The sequence below is a fragment of the Amblyomma mixtum genome, chromosome 2 (genome assembly GCF_055824585.1).
Source record: "Amblyomma mixtum isolate Tamu chromosome 2, ASM5582458v1, whole genome shotgun sequence".
Lineage (NCBI taxonomy): Eukaryota > Metazoa > Arthropoda > Arachnida > Ixodida > Ixodidae > Amblyomma > Amblyomma mixtum.
The window spans coordinates 32,437,431-32,461,019 of NC_143013.1; the positions used below are offsets into that span (position 1 = coordinate 32,437,431).

Here is a 23,589-nt window from a genome sequence, read left to right on the forward strand (position 1 = left end):
GACTTCCCTCAGAAACAAAGGGCTATCAAGTTATGCTCCGAAACATTCCTTTTTAACGGTTCACATTTGAAAAAAAAATATAGAGAGAGAGCGCCCACATCTTACAAACACTTGCCAGGGCAATGAGGATGGCTGGTCACGTTCATAGCAGAAATGATGCCGCTCATGTAACCCCCCTCCTTTTTCTTTTTTTTTTTCAACTAGTACATAACAGCGAGCTTTCGGGACACAGGTAAAAGCAGGCACATGAGAGGCCGGGCGGCGTTTATTGACGCAGGCGCAACGGTGGCTCGGGTGTGTCCTTGGCTGGCGGCTGACCAAGTGTGTCCAGCCCTCGGTGCGCGAGCGTCCGCAGCACAGCCAGCGCGGCCTCGTCGTGAGACGCCTCCAGTGACGAGCCCGCCCCGTGGCTCACCTGTGGCGGGCTCGTGTTCAATGTCACCAGCGACAGGAAGTCTTGCTTGTTGCCCTTGGGGAAGTCAGTGAACTGTACCTGCACGCAAAACCAGGAACACAGCTTGAAAGGAAACTGAGGACAAATTGAAGTTGGCCTACATATACCACGTTCAACTGAATGTAACATAGTTTTTTTAGGAGTGCGTCAACAACAGCGAGGTGCGAAGCTTGCAGACCACCTGGCCACCATGGAAGAAGAAACGTTTGCTTGCTTTCTTCCTCCATGCTAGAGGAAGTTCTTTTAAGCACAAAGCTGGGCTAGTTGGTGTTTGAAATGAGTGTTTGGAATGAGGAAGTTCTATAACCTCCTTGCCGGCTACCAACTCTCCACACTGCTATACTATATTCTGTGGTGTTAGTGGCGCAAGCGAGATAACAGCACGAACCATCACGCAAACGCTTGCCATATCACGACCAGCCGCTTGTGTAGTGCGGTGAAAACTGCCATCAGAGCACGCCGAGAAAAAAACGTATTACAGTAAAAGCTCGTTAATTCGACACTGACGGGACCGCGAAAAATTGTCGAATTATCCGAATGTCGAATTATCGAATGAACAACAAAAACAATGTTTGCCGCAACAGGACGTACCTTTATTTGGCAAAGAAATCTGTTATCGTTGTCTGCTTTTTTGAGCGAATTTGAGCGACTACGATAGCTCTAACAGCTGCCAGGTGCTCCGCTGCGCACGCGCCGTCAGGGATTTGTTCACAGAAGTCCTCCCGCACAGACAAGGCTTCTGCGGCTTCTTTCACCGTGCACTTCGGCATTTGGGACAACTGCTCACAATCGTCACCTTCCGACGAATGGTCGTTGTCAGTGCCTGTCACTTTAATTATTTCATCCTCGGTCAGCTGACAGGACACAAAGGCGAGGCGCGCAGGCACTGCACGCTACCCACGCGCTACCCACCCGAAAGCAGCGCGGGGAGGAGGTGAAGCGAGCGCAGCTCCGGCCGCTTATCTGTTTTATCAGCCAGCGTCCGCGCAGGACACGGTTGTTGCTGAGATGCCCGTCTTATCTTTTCTCTTTATCTTTCCTCTGATCTTTTAACTCTCCTCTATCTGCATGTGGCAGCGGTGGTGGCTCCGCTGAGCCAGTAGGCAAGCCCGTGCAATTTCCTTTCACCCTTCTGTCAGTCGCAACAAAACAGCAACAATAAGCAGCGCAGTAAACACGCTGACAAAGCGCGCAATCACCAAAAAAGGTGCCGTAAATAACTGCGATCATAGCGACTGCTGTGACACAACAAAGCACAAAAAAAAGACGCCAGCCGCTTCGGCCGCCGCTAACCTCGCTTCCCTCTCTCACGCTGCTGATGACGATGACCATACGGATGACCTATCAGCCGTACAGTAGTGCCACTCGTGGCAGTGTTTTTTTCTTTTTGCTCTCGGCGCACCCACTTGGCGGGCTGCGGAGTGAAGTCGAATTAACCGATGCGCGGCAAAATTTGTTCGAATTAACGAGAGTTTCGCCCCATAGACTCCTATGTATAATTGTAGGGACCGCGCGTGCGCGTCGAATTATCCGATTTTCCGAATTAACGGGGGTCGAATTAACGAGCTTTCACTGTACGTGGCAAAACTTCTGATAAACAATCGCTTAATTATGAAAAATGTAGCTGTCGAATGAAGCACAAAGGCATCTGGCAATTTCACTTCATAAAAATGTCGATTAGCATTTTTTGACACAGAATTTCAAAGGCTCTCTTTCTAGTGCCTGCATAATTCAGTCAGCATTTACAATGTCCCTATTGCGAAAGAAATTTCACAACATATCCTGTCCGACGAGGCAATGGCAATAGTAGCCACTGCCCTCGTTGTTTTCAGATGCTCCGCCCCCTTGCACTAATGTAAAGCGGCGAAGCCGCCGCATTTAACACGCGTGACAAGAGCAAGATACTGCCATTTGGGAATGTCGCAATGTTTTGCCACCAGTTTAAATGAACTAAACATTTAATTTTTGAAAGCTTAGGAGGTTTGAACAGTTCAAATCGTGAAAGCAATGATAGCTTTGTGCAGAGGCAGTGTCGCATCCCATGAAGTCTCGTGAAAGTGATGCATGAATTGAATCGAAAACACTATTCGCAAACTATTATAGTTTCGAATATTCACACACCCCTACAAATTATTTAATGCATATAGAAGAACTCCGCGTGGCAGTTAGATTTACAAGTGTCTTGAGCATCATTACAAAGAACACCCAGCCAAAATATGATGTCTGCACTCCTTCGAATGCACAACGCATGCTTTCAGGAGCACACATATCTGCAGCAAAGAAATAGCAGCACTGACCTGAAAGCCCAGCACCTCGGCGAGGTAGAGTAGCTGCTGTTTGGGTCGAACTGGAGCCGCCGTCACAGGCGCAGTCTGGCGGAGAGCTTCAGCTGTTGGGGACACGCCTTCAGAAAAGTGAAACATTCAACAGCTGCATCAGCATAATGTGCAACATACTCTGGGGATATATTCATAGTCGTCAGACAGATCACCTGACAACAATATATGCAGGGATAAAACACGAGTCTGCGTTTGACCCCATTAAAGTAGAACCTTACTGTTACATTACTGGGTGCTGTATTTTTAACCTGCATTTTCAGGCTACTAGCCATTGCAATGGGTCTAGGGCATTCTGTGCATAAGAACGACCGTGAGAACCACAAAGCCTTGCAAATGCCAGAGAAGCACGCTGCCTTTGCTAGAAGTTATACCTGACACGTGCTACACCTAGTACCTACTATGACAACACATCGTGTGACAAAGCCATGCCCCTTTTGCATTTTCCCAAGTAAAAAATGAGCCCACACTGTGGCTCACCAACCATACAGAAGTGGCCAATCTGTAGACTGATCCTTGGAACATATAGACATGCTGTATTCAAACGCTTGATGAATACAAAAACGTCACAGCTGTCACAATAGCTTAAAAGCATCCCTCACACAGCTAGCACTGTTCAAATTCCTAGGAGATCCTTGTGAGGAGCGTTCACACGAAAGGAACTTGCCGACACACGTTACTTAAAAAGAAAGTCAAAGACATTCACTATTTGAGCTGTCAGTGCTGATCTTTTCTTTGTTCAGAACTCTAGGTTTGATGACACAAACATAAATGCATGTTTTCCATGACTAAATATGTGTACCAATCAGCTTACAGAACATACTGATTAAAAGTACCAATACACCCATGGGGTCAATGTCCCAAACATTAGACCTAAAAACTGACTGCAGTTTTCTTGTAGTAAAGACTGAGGTGCCAAAATGTAACACATGTTCCCTGTAACAAGCAAATGAAATAACGCATGAAATGTGCAAATGGCCAAAGGATAATTAATGCGGATATAACTAATAAACCAAACACACTGTCATTTATGGATGTTTCAGCTATCACTTGTCAGTGGCACAAATATCCATGGCAGGCATGACTACGTCCACGGCCACTAGCCTCAGAACAGAAAATTTGTAAAATAAGAAAAAAATATAATATACTCATTTCACAACTTCAAATGTTGGCTGCTCACTGAAGAATCCACTTCCCCAAACTCTATCCCACATTAGCACAATGGCCAGACTTCAAACGCTTGCTGTTCCTTTCACTGACATTTCCTGAAAACTTTTCTCACATCAACGCAGTTTCCACCAGTCCGCCTATGCCAGCGTAGCAACAAATGTTTCGAACGCCTGCTGTCCTGCCCACCTTTGTCGAGCAGCTCCTTCGCAATTGCTGAGCTCGCCTGGAGGTCCCCAGCGGAAGCCATGCGGTTCCCTCCACTGCCACCAACGCCACACCCAGCGGCAGCTGAGCCTGCACCGGCGGCTCCATGGCCGGGCACCAGCAGAAGGCCCGGCACAAGCTGACGCCCGCCGCGGGGGCTCAGCGGAGACACCACTCCGCGGGTGGCAGCGTTGGAAGCAGGGGGCGGCTGCTCTGTACCATCGACCGTAGCTGCTGCTGCTCCTCCACCTGCCTGGCTGGTTGCAGGCGGGCGCGAGTATCCAAGCCGCTGCAACATGGCTTCGGCTGCAAGCCGCTTCGCTGTCTTCTTGTTGGGACCCACGCCCTGTAGTGCAGCAAGGAAGAGCACATTCTGACAGGTGCAACAAAGATGCTAAGGACAGAATGTGTCGCCAAGCTAAAGATTTCTAATCAGCATTTCCCAGAGCTCATTTCAGAAAAGCCCATTTTCACCTAGATGGCCTGTGATGGCCAATGTTAGACTCTCGACAATTCGAACTCGATGGGAACTGAAAATTTGTTAAAGTGGAACTTGAGGGGTACCTTTCTAGTACAACTTTGAGGCCTAGGCTTCAAGGATGAATAGATGTGTCCTCGAAGGAGTGTACTCAGTGAAATGGGACACACAGCATTGCATTAGGGGGGACCCTGGTCTTTGAAAAAAAATTTTTATTAATGAAGTCACAGTTATGAAAGTTCCAGGCCACATGTAGTTTTGTGCGCTGATTCTGGATATGTCATTTAATTTCGTATAAAACAATTCCTTGAGCACTTGTGCAATTTTTATGCAAGTATTTTGGGAAAAGTTTTGCAGAAAATTTGCTGCAGGAAACTCGCTGAAATGCATGCCATTGGATTCTCTTGATTCCAAGGAATGCAATAAGGGTAAAATTATCATCCTGGCTATCATAGAACTTGAGTTATAGAGTTTTGAAGTTGTCGCTTCAGAAATGAGAAGAAAAGTGTGTATTCCTGTTTGTGAAGTGGCAGCTTCAGTACCCCGTAACTCAAGTTCTATGATAGCCAGGATGATAATTTTACCCTTATTGCATTCCTTGGTGTCAAGAGAGCCCAATGGCATGCATTTCAGCAAGTTTCCTGCAGCAAATTTTCTTATATGCTCTCTCCAAAAGACTTGCATAAAAATTGCACAAGTGCTCAAGGAATTGTTTTACACAAAATTAAATGACATATCTAAAATCAGCACACATAAATACATGTGGCCTGAAAATTTCATTACTATATCTAAATAATTAAAAAAATTTTTTAAGAGCAGGGTCCCCCCTTAAGGGGGGACACTGGTCTTGAAAAAAAAATATTTATTAATGAAGTCACAGTTACGAAATCTTCAGGGAATATGTACTTTTGTGTGCTGATTCTAAATATGTCATTTAATTTCATGTAAAACAATTCCTTGAGCACATATGCACTTTTTATGCTAGTATTTTGCGGAGAGTTTTGAAGAAAATTTGCTGCGGGAAACTCGCTGAAATGTATGCCATCGGGTTCTCTTGGCACCAAGGAGTACAATAAGGGTGAAATTGTCTTCCTGCCTATCATAGAACTTAAGTTATAGAGTTTTGAAGTTGTCGCTTCAGAACTGAGAAGGAAAATGTGTATTCCTGTGTGTGAAGTGGCAGCTTCAGTACCCTATTACTCAAGTTCTATAATAGCCAGGATGATAATTTTACCCTTATTCTACTCCTTGGTGTCGAGAGAACCCAATGGCATACATTTCAGCGAGTTTCCTGCAGCAAATTTTCTTCAAAACTCTCCGCAAAATACTAGCATAAAAAGTGCATAAGTGCTCAAGGAATTGTTTTACATGAAATTAAATGACATATCTAAAATCAGTGCACAAAAATACATGTGCCCTGAAAATTTCATAACTATGACTAAATTAATAAAATTTTATTTTCAAGACCAGTGTCCCCCCTTAAGGCTCTTAACTATGTCCACATGGATGTTCTTTTTACTTTTCACTACTGCTTGCTTCTCCAGCATGCAATGATTGTTTGTGCCACTGCATATCTCAAGAAAACCAGAAGTGCTGACTTGCAGCCATTTAAGCAGTGAGTGCACTGGAGACAGGAAAGACTTTTTACCGATGCAAGCGCATGTCGATGTAAGCCATTAGCGATATTTATCACAGGACAGTGCTCAAACAGCATGCTTCTTCAAACCTTTTCATTTTTTTTATGTGCCGTCAGGAACAGAAATGATGCAGACCATACAAGCACTAATCAAACACTAATCAAACTGCATTACACAGTGCCAAGTTTTTGGCATTTTCAATTAGCAGGTGCATGACGGATTCAAGCAAAGAGATTGATATGACAGCAGATAAAAAAATTCCCTGTTTTGGCTGTCTTAAAACCAGGTCCAGCCGTGATGTGGCGGTACTAGGGGTGTGCGAATAGTGTTTTTTTGATTCGAAGCGAATTCGAAGCGAATAGCAATTTTCTTCGAATAATTTCGAAGCGAATAGTTCGAATAGTACTTCTGGCACTAAAAGAGGCTGAGTGACAGTGGGCATTTCCAAAACCATTTATTTTCCCAACACACGATGCCATTACACACTGCACTGAGGCTTTATTTAAAACCACACTTCAAAATTTTAACACCTAGAGTGAAGAACAATTTTTACTGGCAATTTATACTGGAAGAACAACTTTTACATTCCCAGACTTGCATTCCCTCGAGCAAGAATGGAAACGGGTGTACAAAACTCGCGCCGCAAGCGAAACGTCATTCGCACCGCTCGCGCGTCCTGGCAAAATTGTCCCCGGTATTACTTCCGAGCAGCACTCAGCATCGCGCTTCCATCAAGAATGCTCTCAGCCTCCAACGTATGGGAGTGCCCGAGTTGCGGCGACGGAGTTCGGCACACCACCGAAGATGGCTCAATGCCCTGATTACGGCGGCGTTCCGTTCCCATCAACGCGCAAGCAGTCAGAATAGCAAGAAAAGACGCCAGTCGTAGATGCCGAGCGTTAACGGCAGTAATCCTCCACGGGTGCACAATAAGCTTAGCGTTATCACACGCTAAAGGCGCCCTTCCCATTGACGTAAGTATACACTTCGGCGACATCGAGTCCCCGTGCTGCCGCTGAATTTTTCGCGCCTCCGCCGGTAATATGATGGCTTGCTTGAAAGCTGCCGAGAACGGTCGGTCATGTTCCGTACGCATGATTCGTCACCAGGGTGAAGCGATAGCGCGGTAGGGCTGCGTGTTTATCTTCGCATCTGTCCTATCTGGTAATCTTTTCCGCAACTCTAACGGGAAATAAAATCGAGAGGCGGTGGAGCGGGCGCGGCTTCGGTGCTTATCTGATCTTCCAGCCAGCGTACGCCGCGGCGGACGCGGTTGTTGCGTTGTGTGACGCGCGTCTTTTTTCGTTTTTCTTTCTTTCCACTTATCTTTGAACTCTCCTCTATCTGCTCGTGGCAGCGGTGGTGGCTCGGCTAGAGCCAGTCGGCAGGCCCGTACACTTTCCTTTTCATCCTTCGCTCAGTCGCAACAACAACAACAGTAAACTGAGGTTTCTTGCTAGACGACTGATGGCAGTGCTCTTCCTTCTTTGCGTCTGCCTCGACACGGTGGCAGCGACGCGGCTTATGGCAGTGCGGAGGCTCGGAGACGGCCAGAACGCAGGATCTTCCGCAAGAGCGCGTCGCCCTCACCTTTATTTCGTTTGTAGCTGGGTTCGCACCCCGACCTGGTTGTGATTCGTGTATTGACTGACCCCCGAGCGTTGAAAGCGCGATAAAAAAAAGCCATCTATGCGGCAATACTCGGAACTGAAACCACATGAAGCAAGCGGGCAAGCGCCCCAGAAACACTATTCGCGCGAGGCGAATACTTCGAAATTTCGAATACCGAGAATTCGGTTCGAAGCGAATATCGAATACCGTGCTATTCGATCGAATATTCGAAATTATCGAATATTCGCACACCCCTAGGCGGTACGATTGAGTCCAGCCAATGCTTGGTTGGTATGCATCACTTTTGTTCCCAAGGGTACCACAAACCACTTTTCGCGCCCCAAGCACAGCAGATGGGTGGTACCAACCAAACCTACCTGTGCAGTGAGGTTTCCCAGCTTGCACTGAAGAACGAACTCGCGCTGTCGGGGGTCGCCTCGCTCAGACACCAGTACGTAGGTGGGCTCCATTTCCTTCTTTGCCTGCTGGATCTGGATCAGCCGGGATATGGGGTTCACCTACGCAAAGGCAGCAGCAGCCAAGACAGATCATGATGCTGAAGCCTGACCCTAGGCAGCCACCATGATTGCCGACAAGCTTTATGCCTTCATCATAATCCCAGAGGTGGAATGCAAGCAATAAAGTTCTAACAGACTAGTCTCCTGTACCTAGACCGTGAAATATCCTAGCACTTTGATAGCCAGTGCTCTGACCTAATAATGTCACATTATTAAAGGACTATAGAAACATAATTTTAGTTGCATGTTTCATTTTTTCAAACGATGTCTGAGACATTAGGATACATGGAATAAATCTGCCATTTAGAAGTGTACATTCTTCATTCTCTAACAGTGCACACTGGAGTGTTATCAGAGGTTAGTGTTTGGCTTCCCATTTGTCCATGCACTGCTGCTCGGGAGAGCATACGTTCTAGTGTGTCGAGGAAGAAGTGTTGCTCATGTCTTGAGCAAGAAAAAACATAAACCCACATTTTCTCTGCTTGTCCTAATAAGTTAAGAAGGCTAACATCATCTTAATCCATAGAAAAAGGGACATCAAGGACTTGAAAAATTACAGACTGATCAGTCCGATGCCTACAAAGTATTTATTTAAGTAATTGCTAACAGAGTCAGGACAACCTTAGACTTCAATCAACCAAATGATCAGGGAGGCTTTCGTAAAGGCTACTCAACAATAGATCATGTTCACACTATCAATCAGGTGATAGAGAAATGCGCAGAATATAACCAACCCCTTTTATTTAACTCTCATAGATACAAGAAAGCATCTGACTCAGTCGGAACTACGGCAGTCATGCAGGCATTGCGGAATCAAGGTGTAGAAGAGCCTTATGTAAAAATACCAGAAGATAGTATCTACAGCGGGTGCACAGCTACCATAACCCTCCATAAAGCCCTCTCCAAACTTCTGTAGCCAGGCACCTATCATCGAGAGGAAGACCTACCTCGCACGGTGGTGCTGCAGCCTGCTGGTCGCGCACCAGGTTGCGGGCGCGCTTCTTGGGGGGCGCCCGACGCTTCATTAATTGCGCGTTGCCGGGCCCGGTCGACGCTACCACCGGTCCCGGGGGTGGCTCAAGGGGCGGCAGCTTGCGCAGCTGCTCGAGCACCCCTTGGGCAGCCTCCTTCTTGGAGGCCTTCTTGCCATTGCCCTCCCCTTCGGCGCTCAGCTCCCCCACTGTGCAGCGTGTCCGGAAGGTGCGCATGTGCGGAGGGCCACTCTCCTGCACCACCTGCAGCCAATAGAAAACACAGAGAACACTGCAAAGGTGCTGGAAACCTAGCACCATTTCATTGCACATTTTTTCCCGACCACAGCTAAAGCTACACATTCCATCTCATCGGAATTTGGCGAACTTTAAGAACTACACACGGAACAAGTCACTCAGATTCTGGAAGCAGATCACGATCACCTACAAGGTGTTAATCTGAAGGCAAAGATTTCATTTTCATGGCTTAAGTTCAGCTTGGCCAAACAGAATCAGGTCTGGTCTGCATGAGGTGCAGTGAAAGACCAATTTTCCCTAGCATTTCACACCATAGGTGCTGAGCACCAGGATAGTGTAAAGCTTACACCCACTGGGAGGTGGGAAGCACAGGCTGCACTGGAGACTGGACCCCGCACCTCCCACATATGAGGCAGACAATGAGACCACCGGGTCGTTCATATGGGCCAAGGTACTAGTAATGGTGATGACGATGATCATGACCGTAGCTATACCCTATCAGGTAAACCATGAAGTGTATCACACAGCCAAGCCGGAAGCAAAAAAAGAAGGGAAATCAGGTAGATTAGTCAAGGTACTATACAAACTCTGCTGGATTGAAGAAGGAGCTGATGTCTGTTCAGTTCAAAAGACTACGCAAGGCGTGTGCAGAACTTCAAAATAAAAAAGTACCTAAACTCTACAGTTCAGGAAAGGCCTTTTGGCAGGCGCAATGTGTCAACTCGCGGAGACTGTCAGCCCTGCCATTTAAGAGGCTCCCTTTTAGCTTGAATTTTGTTTTGTTTATAAAGCTTTCGATCTGTCTTGCAGTTTGAATGAACAAGGTTCCACTGCACACATCATGTGCCAGCTTGGGTGCTGGAAGAGACTCTGAAGAAGGTCTGAACAATTAAGCAGTCAGTTGCGATCTGTGTGAAATTTCAGGCGCTCTTATACATTGGCTGTGAGGTTCATGTCACAGTGCCGCGAAAAAGTCCGAATAATCAAGCATGTCTAAAAAATCAGGGGTCCGAATTTTCGGTTGTCAACTGTAATGGGTTAATGCTCATATATGCACAATTAGTCATTCTCTACTTTACATTCATAGATCGTTAGTATTCCTCGTACAACTCCTGGCAATCGCAGGTGTTGCCACCGGTGTGGTGTGAGACCCATAATGCTCTTTCTGAGCAACCTCTCATGACCAATCATTAATTTAACTTCCGCCTGCCACGCCGGGCAGTTTGCTCACGATCCGCTTGGCAGGTTGTGATGATGTCAAAAGGTCACATGACCTACGCAGGCCACCTAGCTTGCTTCTCTGGGTATTTTTCACTCAGGCCGCCGCCATCAAATTTTCCGCTAAACAGGACCCTAAATATACTACCATGTTAATATCCCAATTTAGCTTAATTAAACATCAGGTAAACTTAATTTCGTTAAGAGGGAGTAAACTGCTCAATATTTTTTGCTAGCAGAGATGCTTTTCATCTCATCCCAATCCCTCCAGACGCTAAAAAGATGCATTTGTTAAATATGCAAGCATTAGCTGATGTGGGCACTTCTTGCAAGAGGAGTGGTGTTGAAAGCTGCCATAGGACGGGCGTAGCACAGCACGTTGCAAGAAAAATGCAACAAGATGGCACAAAAGGAATGAAAAGTGGAACGTTTACAAATTACACAGAAAGGGACCGCCCCTTCCGTGCTCTACGAAGATGCCCAAATACAAGGCACAGATTGTGGAACATTGCCCGCAATGTAAGCCACAGTGCGTTCAGACCTTGTGTCTTAGCTTTTCCATGCGGAAAGCACTACCGCATGGGCTGGCGTGAATTCTGCAGTGACAGTTGATGTAATTTCACTGCTTAGACAAGGTAACCACACACAACTACAGACACAAAAGCAAAGGCAGTAAGCTGCCAGACAAAGTACAGCACTAGGCGCTGGACAAAATTTCAATGCAAAGACTGATGCAACTTTTTTTTCTGCCATCCACAAAGTTTCTAATTTTTTTTTTCTTGTTACTAGGGGTGTGCGAATATCAAATTTTTCGAATACGAATCGAATACGAATACTTGGTTCCGAATATCGAATCGAATATCGAATAATCAAGGACAGACGCATTTAACTACTACAAAACATTATTTGAGCATCCAAGAGCATCACAGTTCAACTAACCGTGATGAAATGAACACAAAAGATGTGTGCGGCTGCACAAAAAAGTATCAAAGTCTCGAACATTATTCTTAGAAGAGTGGAAATATCAGAGAAGATGGCTAGTACACAGCACTGATTAGGCTAGCTTGCCATATGCACAAAATCGCGTTGCTGGGATGAACGTAAAAGGTTGTCGTGAAGGAAAACCGGCTGCTCCACATGGTCAGGCAGAAGTAGTTAGTTCCCTTCTAGCTGAAGCGACTTCTCCAGCCACAAAAATGCCCTCTCACTTGGCACTGAACTGGCACGTATTGCGGGGTATTTCGTCCACAGCTCTGACTGTACCAGCTTCGCAGGTATAGCCACAAAGAAGCTCACCAGCATATAGTCAACTACTGCATGGCCCAACGTTACGCATTGCTCAGGGCGCCGCCGTATTGTTATGAATCTGTTGATAGGACTTGCGGACCGAAATGAACGCCGGTGCTCGCAATAAAATATTCTGCTGGGTACGAATATTCGCGTCGGGTCGAATATTCGAAAGAACACGGATACTTGGATTTCGAATCGAATACGAATACTCAAAAATTAATATTCGAATTATATTCGAAATTTTCGAATATTCGCACACCCCTACTTGTTACCCGAGGTAGCTTCATTTTAAAGGGGTAGTTTCTGAACTCAGAACAGACAAAAACAAAAGCACTGGCCACAAATACACACCAGCAGTACACACCACTTCATCCAATCTGCTACCATCTGCTTAGGTGGCGGCTAGCAGCTCCATTTGTGCACACACATACACACATCACCTACTGCAGTGATCCGGTAATGATATAGAACTACGACAAGCGCACTCATGCCAGCCCACTTTCTCACCAGTGCTCTCATGGCCAGCCATCAACTACATCATGGAAGACCACAGAGTACCATGTGGGAGGTGCTCCACCAGCTTCCAGGAGAAGACCAGATGATGGACAAAACAGAGGCACCTACAGGCCTCCAAAGGTGCACTTTGGTACGGAAGCAGAAGCAATATTGACCTTGCATTAGTGCCATGAATGTCATGACAAATGCATGGAACTAGTCATTTGTCCAGTTGCCAGATACAGCTGTACAAAAACGAGATGCTTCAAGGCAGAGTTTTGAGTTTCCCGCCAGGAAATTCTCATAGAGAAACATTGCAGCCGTCATTCACACGATTTTGTTTTTGGAGGAAGACCAGTGGGAACGGGGTAAGGGTGCGTACCTGGAAGACGACCGAGAGCCCGCGCTTGAGGGCCAGTTCATGCACCAGGCTGACAGGCGACTTGAGCTCGTCCCCAGCGGTGTCTGCATCTGTGGCCGTCGGCTGTGGCGGAGGTGGCGGCCGCAGAGGCAGGTGCCTCAGCTGGGCCAGGGCTTGCTGGGCGGCCGCATGGCGGGCAGCCTGCTCTGTGGGGCCCTCGCCGTGGAAGCGCCGCGGCCCCACGTCCAGCGTCGCGCAGTAGCCCCCCGGAGCAGTGCCCATGTGCCGGTAGTGTGGCGAGTACAGGCCTGAGGGGTGTGGGGATGCAGGCAGCAGCACTGCAATTAGCCAATATAATTAAACACAACTACAGTCCAGGCTAATGAAAAAAAAAACAGAAATACACCCGAAATACACATCTGTACAAAAGTTGCAAGTGCACTGCCGTCTGCTCTGTACATTGTGTTCACTTGCATTCATATTAAATTCAAAATGGTTTCCTACACAATAAGAAATACTAAAGAGAAATTAAGCACTTGTAAAGTTGATGAAAGTTGATGCACAGACAGCTCATGCCAGGTGGCGATGTGCACATGCACAGCTAGCTATAAAAATAAATGTGACTGTGTATGAACTGAGTAGGTTAGGCTGTCGAGTGCAAACGAATGCAAGGGTGATAAAGTAAAGGAGGGACACAACAAAATCAGCGACAGTAAACAAAAGGCCTAGGCACTCTTGAAACAATTTTTGTCAGCCATGCCATTCATGTGCCTCTGAAAATTGTCCCCGTTTTTGTTAGTGCTACTTTAGCACACTACAGAAGCCAACAGTCACCAAAACCAAGGAGTGTATAGAAATGTTTTTTTTTTTTTAATTTGTCGAATGCCACGACGAGCACCTCTTTCCATCCCCTTGTCTCTTTTAGTACACTAAAAGGTAAAAAAAACGAGGTAAAAAAAAAAATTTTAGAGCTGCTGTCTCTTTTAGTACACTAAAAGAAACAGCAGCTCTAAAATTTTTTTTTTTACCTCGTTATCAATTCAAATCTCACACAAAGAGCTCATCTTGCAGTACATAAAGTTCAACAACGCAGGTGGAATTACTGTTTGTCACATTTGCCCTGTAAAAATAGGAAACAACTGCCAGCTCTGAACTCGTTCCTTGGTAGATGGAGGTCATTTCACAAGCACCTTGCGTAACCAAAGAAGACAATGTGAGCACCCTTGTTGGTCCTTCTTAACACATGGTAGTATTTGTTCTGAACTCTCCCAGCAGACGGCTCTGCCGGTTTGCATAAATCAGGGTGCCCCAATGCAACATTCCTTTAGTAGAGTGATGACATCTCTGCCATTCTGGAGCACAAGCCCATTTAGCCACATCAAGCTATTTTCTGGAAGCCAGCACTTTCGCATCTTTGACACAGCAGAGCGAACAATACTGCTTCCTGACATCAAAGTCTCAGTTCGAAATTTTGTGAGCTTTCTCTACAATGTAAGGGGTCGATGCAATCCTCGTGATTCAAAATGTGCCTACTGACCGAATAACAGGTGTTCGCACCATGCCGAAAAAACACTGCATTGAGTCAACCTAGCATAAATGTTTGTATTAGACAAGCCACCACCAACCAACCCTGTTCCATAGTAAGTGCATAGTACAAAACCGCAGAATGTAACCTGCACAAGACACCTGAGTGCTGACAGCAGTAAGGGAGCTGCACACTGGGTGAGTTGCTATTTCATGCTTTATTTGAAATCAGTGGAGCAGACGAAGACACCAAGAAGGAGCAGAAGAAATACGGTGGCTAGTGTCCACCAGCAGCTGCCTGTTTTTGTCTCTTCTTTAGCTCTCTGCTTTCACACAGGTTTAAAATTAAGCCAGCAGTAAGCGCAAAAGAATTACAAAGCTGTTGTCTTAAATAAAGCAGGCGTACATATATGTATCCTTGCACAGCCTCAAGACCAAGCGAAAAAACAAAAAGGCGGGGACAGCACCGACTCACAAGAGCCGCGTGTAGTGTGACACATGCCCTGGAAGTTGAACGCAGGTATGTACGCCCTGCGGGGCAGCTCGACCACCCGGTATGTCGCCAGCTCGCCTCGCTTCATGGCCAGCGCATTCAGCTCCACTGTGGGGGTCAGGGGTCCCTGTGCCCGCTGGGGGGCCCGTGACACCGGCCGTGCCAGGGACGTCTCGTCCAGGGCACGCTGTGCTGCTGCATGCTGCGCTCGCTTGATGCTCGACCCTGTAGCCTGGTACTCCTCCTGCCAGGGATTGCGGGAGACACGGGCAGAGCTTGAAATCAGAGCGGGCAGTTGTCTACACCCCATGCAGCCTTGTGCCAATTCCTTTTGAACAATAAGAAGTGCTTGGGACGGGGCTAGTTGGAACAGTATCATATGCAAAACATGCACTACTCAGGTTGACAAGGACAGAGTTAAAGACAACATGAACCGTTCATGCTGTCTCTAACCTTGTCCTTGTCAACATAAGCATATGACCGTCTTGCATATGACCTTTTGAACAATGTTTCTCCCTTCCTCCAATCTGAGGTGCATTCATACAAGAGAGACAGAATTGCTTCTTTGACAGACAAGATCAGACGGCATCAGATCACTAGGACAGAAAAGCCATTCACTATGTTATCATGCACAAGTGAAAATTGCAAAACTTCGATCTTCAAGAGAAACAATTTTCAGCCAACTGTCTGTATCTATGTTTTGGGGCCTCAGCTTCAGAAGTTGGCGTCTGCCATTAGATATGTGCTCCCAGGGGCCTAACAGGTGACCACAATGTGCAACGAAATCAAGAGACTGATGGTTCCAACTGCGAAACCTCAATATTAAGTACGAAGTATTTATGGCCTAGAGCCAAAGAACGCACGCTATTTTGAAAAATTACAACCTGATGTTAGTATTTTTTTTTTTCAAAACCAAAGTCTATATGCTGAAACGCATAGACTGAGAAGCATTGAAAAAAAAAAAAACATAGAAAAGTCTACACTGCTTTCATATCAGCAAGTACTGGGTGATTTTTTTAACTTCTACAGATTTGTATTTTAAAAGCTATGAGAGTTATGTCTGTGTGGTCTGTCCAAGAGGGCTGTATATCAAGGCGGACGTCATCTACATGATAGAGGGTAATGATGAAATGATTAATTAACTATAATTAACTAATCAACTTTTTATTTTTAATTTTAAGGGGCAATATTACACTGTGAAACTGAAGGCCATCAAAATCAGAAGTGTGCCCCCTTTTAAAATTTTCTTAATCGCCAATGTGGTTCAAAATACCGAACAGCAAAAATACACATTTCAAAGCTCGCTGAAAGGGCTTTCCCGCATCGCATATTTCTAAAATGGCATCACTGCATGTGGTATTGTCATCAAAGTCATGCGAATTTCTATATGACCAAATACACAAATGGCGTCCGTATTTGATGAATAACAAATGCGAGGGACATCATTTTATAAATATGGACATCGGGAAAGCTAACTCAACGAGCGTTCAAATATGTATTTTTGACATTTGATATTTCTAAGCACAGTGCCGATCTAGAAAGTTTAGAAACCTTTGATGTTAACGGCCTTCAATTTCGCAGCATGATATTGCCCCTTACAATGAAAGCTAAAGAAGTTGATTAGCCAATTCTAGTTATTAATCAGTTAATCATTATGTTTTATCATGTACATGATGTCTGCCTTGCTGCACAATCCACCTGCACAGACATACCTCTCACAGTTTTTAAAATACAATCTGTAAAGGTTAAAAAAAAAATCACTTGGTATAACAATAGAACAGCAGCAACCCTAATATGACACTGTACACTAATTATATTCTTAATGTTACAGGCACCGCCCCAACTAGCTATCACCATGGCTCAAGACAGCGTGACCTAAGTGCAAAAGACAGGAAAACAGTTTCTGATATCTCAAGAACATTTGCCATTAAAAAAAAACAAATTGATCAATGAAAAAAATAATTCTTGTGATTGATGTGCACTTACTCAATTCGATTTTTACTGCAACACAACAGCCACAACTCTCAACTATCAGGGTTTACAGCTTTGTACTAGTTAAAAAATTTTGTGCAGGGCCTTCAAACAGCATTGTCAGCACAGTCATTGAGCCATTACTTAATATGGATGGTAAGCTTTCTGTTGCTTCACAAAATAGCACCATGAAAGGTCAATTGTTTATACAATATATGCTCACACTATCAATATTTTCCAATCTGCAAGTGTAAATGATGTTTGGTTTATGGTTTATGGGGTTTAATGTCCCAAACCAACTGAGGCCACGAGGGACACCGTAGTAAAGGGCTCCAGAAATTACGGCCATTTGGGGTTCTTTAACGTGCACTGACATCGCACAGTACACGGGCCTCTAGAATTTCGCCTCCATCAAAATTCAACCGCCGCAGCCGGGATTGAACCTGTGTCTTTCGGGTCAGCAGCCGAACGCCATAACCACTGAGCCACCGCGGCAGTAAAATGATGATTGATAATGATACATGCTCCAGGAAAAAATTTTAAGTTCATTTTCATTCATTCACTTGCTGCATAAAATGAACATCTGAATATCTGCATATGCCATGTCATGGCCAATACACTAGAAATGAGGTCCAGTTTGAAATGACTCCCGTAAAAGCTAGCATTTCACTGCCTATCCCTTTGTTAAAAAGGTGCATTGGAGACCTAGCACACCAGGACATGCAAAGGACCCCTCTTCTGCAAAAATCTACGGGCCTGCTTCCTTGCAGGATGAAAATTCCTTTACCGTGATAGCATGGATGGACTCAGTGAAACTCATTAGGTGCAGTGCATACCCTAAATGTATGCACAAGCTATCTCTGCATGGACTCAATGCCTAATGGTGAAAAATGAGTGCGCGAAACATTCTATTCATGATGACCAGAGGCCAGGTTGTGAGGAATGTTGAAGATGTAGAGCGTTACACCAGCACCTTTCAGTTGGGGAATAATTAAGTGCAAGGCTGACACAAGAGTGTCTGTGGGGACATGCCCCACAGGACTGACTTCGTATGTTTCCCAAAGGTCCAAATCACTGTTCTGACTTGTCAACTGTTCTCAGGCTCTGAAGCTGCAAAAGTTTCCATGAGCATGCAAATAAATGAATTATATGCAAAGCTTGAAGTTTACATCCCCTGGAATTAAGTGCCAGCATGTTAGTGCTCTTGTCAGTCATGACATTTAATAAACGTAAGTTCACTACGGAAAATTTCCCTCAGAAAAATCTTTTTACTCATTGCCATCGCCTACTGTTACGTGCCTGTGCATTTTTTTTTTTTTTCGAAAAATAAAACCACCACATACCATGGTTATTTGCCGAAATTTGTAACAGTTAATGGAAGTGTCACGATGACAAAAGCCTGGGAAAGGCGCTGGGAAATTTCAGAAAAAGAAGGCCGACGCTCAGCGGATCACGTGTATTGAATGACACCTGGCAAAACTTCAAACTGCACGCGCGGGCAGCATAGTTGAACAGTCGCCAAACAAGCGCAACGGAAGGACGAATGGAAGGAAGGAAGGGAAGAAGGCGAGGCTCCAGCATAGTGTCGAGTGCTCACGTGGCCCGCGAGGCGCAGCACTACGGTGAAGCTTTTCTTGTGCGGCGGCCCCGATTCGTCGACGAGTCTGTACTGCAGGCCAACTTTGTTGAAGCGGGCCAGCTCGTTGACCAGGCACATGGGCGTCTTCTTCTCTTTATTGTTTGCCACGGCCGTAGTGGGCTGCTCCCCGTTGCAGGAAGGAGGCGACGGGCCTTCCTGCTCCGCCGGAGCGCACTCGCCGCTTGGACTCGAGCTCAGCATGCTGCGGCCACTGCGCGAAGGAGCGTCACCGCGCGAGTCACGCTTAGCGAGCCGCGCCCGAGCACGCGCGCGCGCGCGCTCATCGCCGCCGCCGTCGGACGCGGCCTTGCTCGCGCATGCAGCGCGTGCGGACGAGGCACGACTCGTGCGACACGCCAGCCTCCCCGAAGAATGACCCTGCGCGCGCCGCGGCTTGACGAGACACGCTCGCTACTCACGATCAAAGCAGCAACTGGGACACTGCGGTCCAAGCGGTGAATGCCATTTTAAGCCCCGATCTAACCGGGGCTCAAAAACAGACCACTAAACGTTGGCAAACAGTGAAGAAAATTTCGGTGCGCCGCCGGCGACTCAACCCTACACGCTACTCATTACGGTAGTTGCCCGAAGCCGTGCCGCTGCCGGCTCGAGCTGGCTCGAGAACGGGCTAATGCTTGGAGACTGCAGGCTTGCTTAGATCACATCGTTTACGCTGTTAGCGCTAATTTACCCCTGGTGAGCTAGTCTTGACTTTATGTTATATAATGGACATACCTTCACAAGCGTTTGCGGGACGGCAGGCTGGAAACGCTGATTGGTCAAAAAAATATGACGTCATACGCGTGACGTCATAGGTCACGTGATATTTAATGACGTCATGTCCGGTTGGGGACAGGCATGTTTTCCTTAGATTTTCCCCCGCCACCGCTCGTCAGCGGACGGGGCTGCTCGCGAGGAGCCGAGAGGCGAGGAGGCAGCGTGCACTGCAGCGTTGCCTCCTCGGCGTGTCCCCGTCATGTCTTTCGACCCGCCGCGGTGGCTCAGTGGCTATGGCGCTCGGCCGCTGATCCGAAAGACGCGGGTTCGATCCCGGTCGGGGTGGTCGAATTTCGATGGAGGCTAAATTCTAGAGGCCCGTGTACTGTGCGATGTCAGTGCACGTTTAAGAACCCCAGGTGGTCGAAATTTCCGAACCCCTTTCACTACGGCGTCCCTCATAGCCTGACTCGTTTTGCGACGTTAAAACCCCAATAAACCATAAACCCATGTTCTTCAGTGCGCGCGCGAGATTAAAAAGCGCACCTGTCGCGCTGCGCTGTCACACTGCATGCCTGCTTCCGTGCATTTCTTGCGGACTCCTTTCAGTCATACTTAGCTATACTTTGACCAAAAGGCTTCTTAAACAGTTATTTCAAGTTTTATTGCTATGTATAAAGAATATGTTTGTAGCAGGTGCGTGAGCCCGAACAAAAGAAAACTGTTTTTATTCCCCTTCAGTATTCCTGCTTATCGAGACTTAAGTATTTATATGTTGCAGTACATCTTTTTTCAGGCATCACAACTGATGTTTCGATGTGTTTGGTAATTGACTTCATTGTAGCTTCATACTTGCACCATTTAAACTCTGCACATAGCTCTTTTTTCACAAAAGGAAATGTGATTAGGTTTCTGAATAGAGCTGTGCACGGGCCGCAATTTCGAACCCGCGCCCGGCCCGGGACTTAACCTACCGACAGGAAGCCCGGCCCGACACTGAAGGACCCTGAGCACGCTCGTGCTCGGCCCGACCTGCAAAGCGGCGACGACACAAAAAGAGAATTTCAGGAAAATGAGTTTATTTCAATGACATTCAAATTTTGACCTCGCATTCCAGATCACAGTTTGGGATTATACACAAGACACAACGCATAAAGGTATAGATTTATCACTCTAAATATGCAAGTTGTTCATTGATGATGGCTTGATCGAAACAAGAGCGGCGCTCTTTCATTACGAATCCTGCGGCGCTGAAATTTTTCTCGCTGCTTGAATTGGTGGCCGCAACGGCTAATACTTCCATAGCAAGAGAAACGCTTGAAGTATGAAGGGGAATGACAGACGTGGTGTCGTAAGCCATGGATGGCGTGCCACAACAGGAAGACTTTTTGACTTGTTAGAGGATAAGCGAGCAAATAAGCGACAGGGCGGCGCTATACTGCGAATGCCGATGTGGCCGCGACGTCCCTGCTTGTACTATTCACGGGAAGGCACGGTGCTGTGTTCACTTTGCTGACAAGCGATTACGGCGAAACGCAGCACTGCGCCAGAATAGTACAAGCTGAGCCGTAGTGGAGGCGCCAGTGACATTCTTCTAATGCCTTTCATGTGGTGGCCCCCCCCCCCCCCCCCCCCTCCTTCGCTCTCGCCCGCGACTATTGTCCGTCTCCCCGGCCGGAACCTGCCGGGTAGGCGGACAAGAGAGAAGGCTGCCGGCTCTGCGGTGCGCTGCGAGTGGCGAGTGGAAGAATTTAACCTTTTCCCGATGTGCTGCTGCAGCGCTACTCCGTGACCCCGCGACCTCGCGTGCGCCGTACGCAGCCCTGCCTCCGCTTCCCAGAACCATCCTTTCTTCTTACAAGGCGCCCAAAACTGGTTGCTTTGCCCCAACGTTGGTACTTGCTAGAACGAAAAATGCGTTTCTAGCCCCAGCTAGTTTTTTTTTTTTTTAGCGTTTGTACTATCCTCCCGTCCTTGTACATGCCCTCCTGGATGGTCTAGACACAAATCACTTCCTGCTGTGCAAGCAAGACGCCCAGCGCACCACAGCCATATTCGCACTTCCACATATATGATACATGCTTTGCCCAACTTAGAGCCTTGGGCGTTTGGTTGTGAGTAACACCGTATGGCGCGTAATGCATTCCCATCAGGCAGAATTAAAATATGAGAAAATTCATCGCAAGATATATTTCCTTGTATTCTCCAAGTAAATTACTTCTATACTAACTCCTCCCTTCTGAAGTGACCAAAAGATAAAACAACTCAGCGTGTAAAAAAGGTGAATGCAAAAATACACTACTTTTGTGCAAAATTCACAGGAAGTGCACTTAAATTGCCACAAGTGCATGGCCAATTAAGGGAAAAAAAAACAAGGGCAAAGGACGGAGACGCACAACAGGAACACAGGACGACGCTGTGTTCTGTGTTCCTGTATTCTGTGTTCCGAGTTCTGTGTCCCCGTCTTTTGCGCTGGTTTTCTTTCTACAATCGTGAACCAATTAACTCGCCCAGCTCTCCACTCTACTGGACCAATAAGGCATCAAGCTTCACAGTGCATTAGTGTTATATCTTACGCTACATATTTTCGAATTGTTTTTGCTCGGCATACACGTCTTTCATTTGCTTAGGAAGAAAGCAGCGCAGTCAAGAAAGTTACTCCCTCCTGCCAGCGAAAATTAAAAAAATGCGGGTTTTTCAGCGCCAGTATAAAATATTTGCATGCTGACGGCATGTTGAAATTTTCGTTAATGCACCGTAATAATTATCTCATGAAGCCCCAGCTCTTGTGGCCCAGGACGAAGAGTACGATGATTTATGGCAATATTTGAGGTGCATTTATGAGCCAAGTTCTTATTGCTCTAACGTTCTCCTAAGCAAATAAAACTGAAAATTGTGATAATTTTGATAATGCTTTATGGAGCTAACACTACCAGGACGTGGTAAATAAACAAAAAATAAATTCTTTGATAAAGGCCTGTACGCTGCACTTGTGCTGCTCATTTATTTCATGCTGTCCATTTTCTCGGTGCAGTGTCTTCTTTGATATGCATATTTCTGGCTCATTACATACTTTGCTTCGGTTCACAATTCTTCTTTTAGCTATATTTCATCCACTTTCCTGCCATAATCTCTATTCAAACGTAATTTGTGTAATTTTGCTTTGTCCAGGCTCCTGCAATGTTCTAGTATATATGAATGATGTGAAGACCTGTTTCAAGCTGTTGCACTATAATTCAGTCTAACCTCCTCGATCACGATCACCTAAGCCTTTCCTTATCTGTTGCCATACTTTTTTATGGAAACACTTAAAAACAAAGCACCATGATCTATTTCAGTATTGTTTTATTTGCCGATCTAATTTTTTCGAAGATAACATGGGATACCAACTCCCCTTTAATGTCCCCGTTCTCGTCTCGAAGTCGCGAATTTTTAGATGTGCGCTCAGTATTCTTGTTAGTGCATTTGTGCTCACAAGGGACTATAACAGCCAACGCGGCTAATACGCTAGATTTAATCCTGACAAATCGATCTGACATAGTCTCACCTATTACATACCTGCCAGGCATCAGCGACCACTTGCTAATGCACTATGACATTAATCTAGCCACTCCGAACACTAACAGAAAGAAAAAAAATAATAATACGAGACTACAATGGAGCAAATTTTCAGGCGATAAATAATGAACTATTTTTTTTTATCGATGCTTTCCCATAGCTTTGGTGTCCGCAGCATTCAAACCAACTGGAGCATGTTCACAGCTATAATCACCCAACTCACAGAACAATACACTCCTGAACGCACTGCTACCACCCACTCAATAGCTCCCTAGTGTAATAATCACATTAAACGTTTATCTAACAAAAAGAAAGCCTCTACCGCATCGCAAAGTTCTCGCCAACTAGTGAGCGATCGGACTTCGTATTCAGCGGCTTCCAACATGTATGTTCAGGCGCTCAAAAGCGCTAAAAGCACTTCCACTCACATGTAACCACCAATGTCAAAAATTCTGGCGGGTCATTAATCCTTCCACCGACGATAGTTTTGCGTTATCTGACCCGTTAGGCGACCTCATCCCTTCCGACGTTCGCGTCACGATTCTTAACCGCGTAATCACTGACAACTTTACACCCATATCTGATGTATACATATGCCTACAACTCACCACTTCAACTATGTTTTCATGCCACCTATAACTGTTGCTCCTACTGGTGTGAATAAGCTTATTGATGGACTCAGTGTT

General features: G+C 46.1%; 1 protein-coding gene across 4 annotated transcripts; it reads right to left on the bottom strand.

Annotated features, from left to right (window-relative positions):
* Positions 1-243: 243 nt before the first annotated feature.
* stau (double-stranded RNA-binding protein Staufen) lies at positions 244-19,230 on the bottom strand. Of its 4 annotated transcripts, none has more exons than XM_089571031.1 (9): positions 19,048-19,230; positions 18,587-18,839; positions 15,028-15,262; positions 13,023-13,339; positions 9,356-9,643; positions 8,268-8,408; positions 4,147-4,510; positions 2,752-2,858; positions 244-493 (listed from the first exon to the last, which is right to left on the bottom strand). In XM_089571031.1, the coding sequence occupies exons 2-9, from the start codon at positions 18,827-18,829 to the stop codon at positions 266-268; spliced, it is 1,923 nt and encodes a 640-aa protein (XP_089427157.1). In that variant the 5' UTR covers positions 18,830-18,839; positions 19,048-19,230; the 3' UTR covers positions 244-265. The 4 variants fall into 4 exon arrangements, with proteins under 4 accessions (XP_089427157.1, XP_089427156.1, XP_089427159.1 ...); XM_089571030.1 differs by having other exon boundaries at positions 15,001-15,262; XM_089571033.1 differs by having other exon boundaries at positions 13,023-13,309; positions 19,048-19,229.
* Between the last annotated feature and the right edge of the window lie 4,359 nt (positions 19,231-23,589).

Coding starts and splice junctions, on each gene's coding strand:
- stau (XM_089571030.1), bottom strand. CDS start 18,829: ATGCTGAGCTCGAGTCCAAGCGGCGAGTGCGCTCCGGCGGAGCAGGAA. Junction 8,409..9,355: donor CTGCAGCACCACCGTGCGAG/GTAGGTCTTCCT, acceptor GCCTTTGCGTAG/GTGAACCCCATATCCCGGCT. Junction 2,859..4,146: donor GAAGGAGCTGCTCGACAAAG/GTGGGCAGGACA, acceptor ACTTTTCTGAAG/GCGTGTCCCCAACAGCTGAA.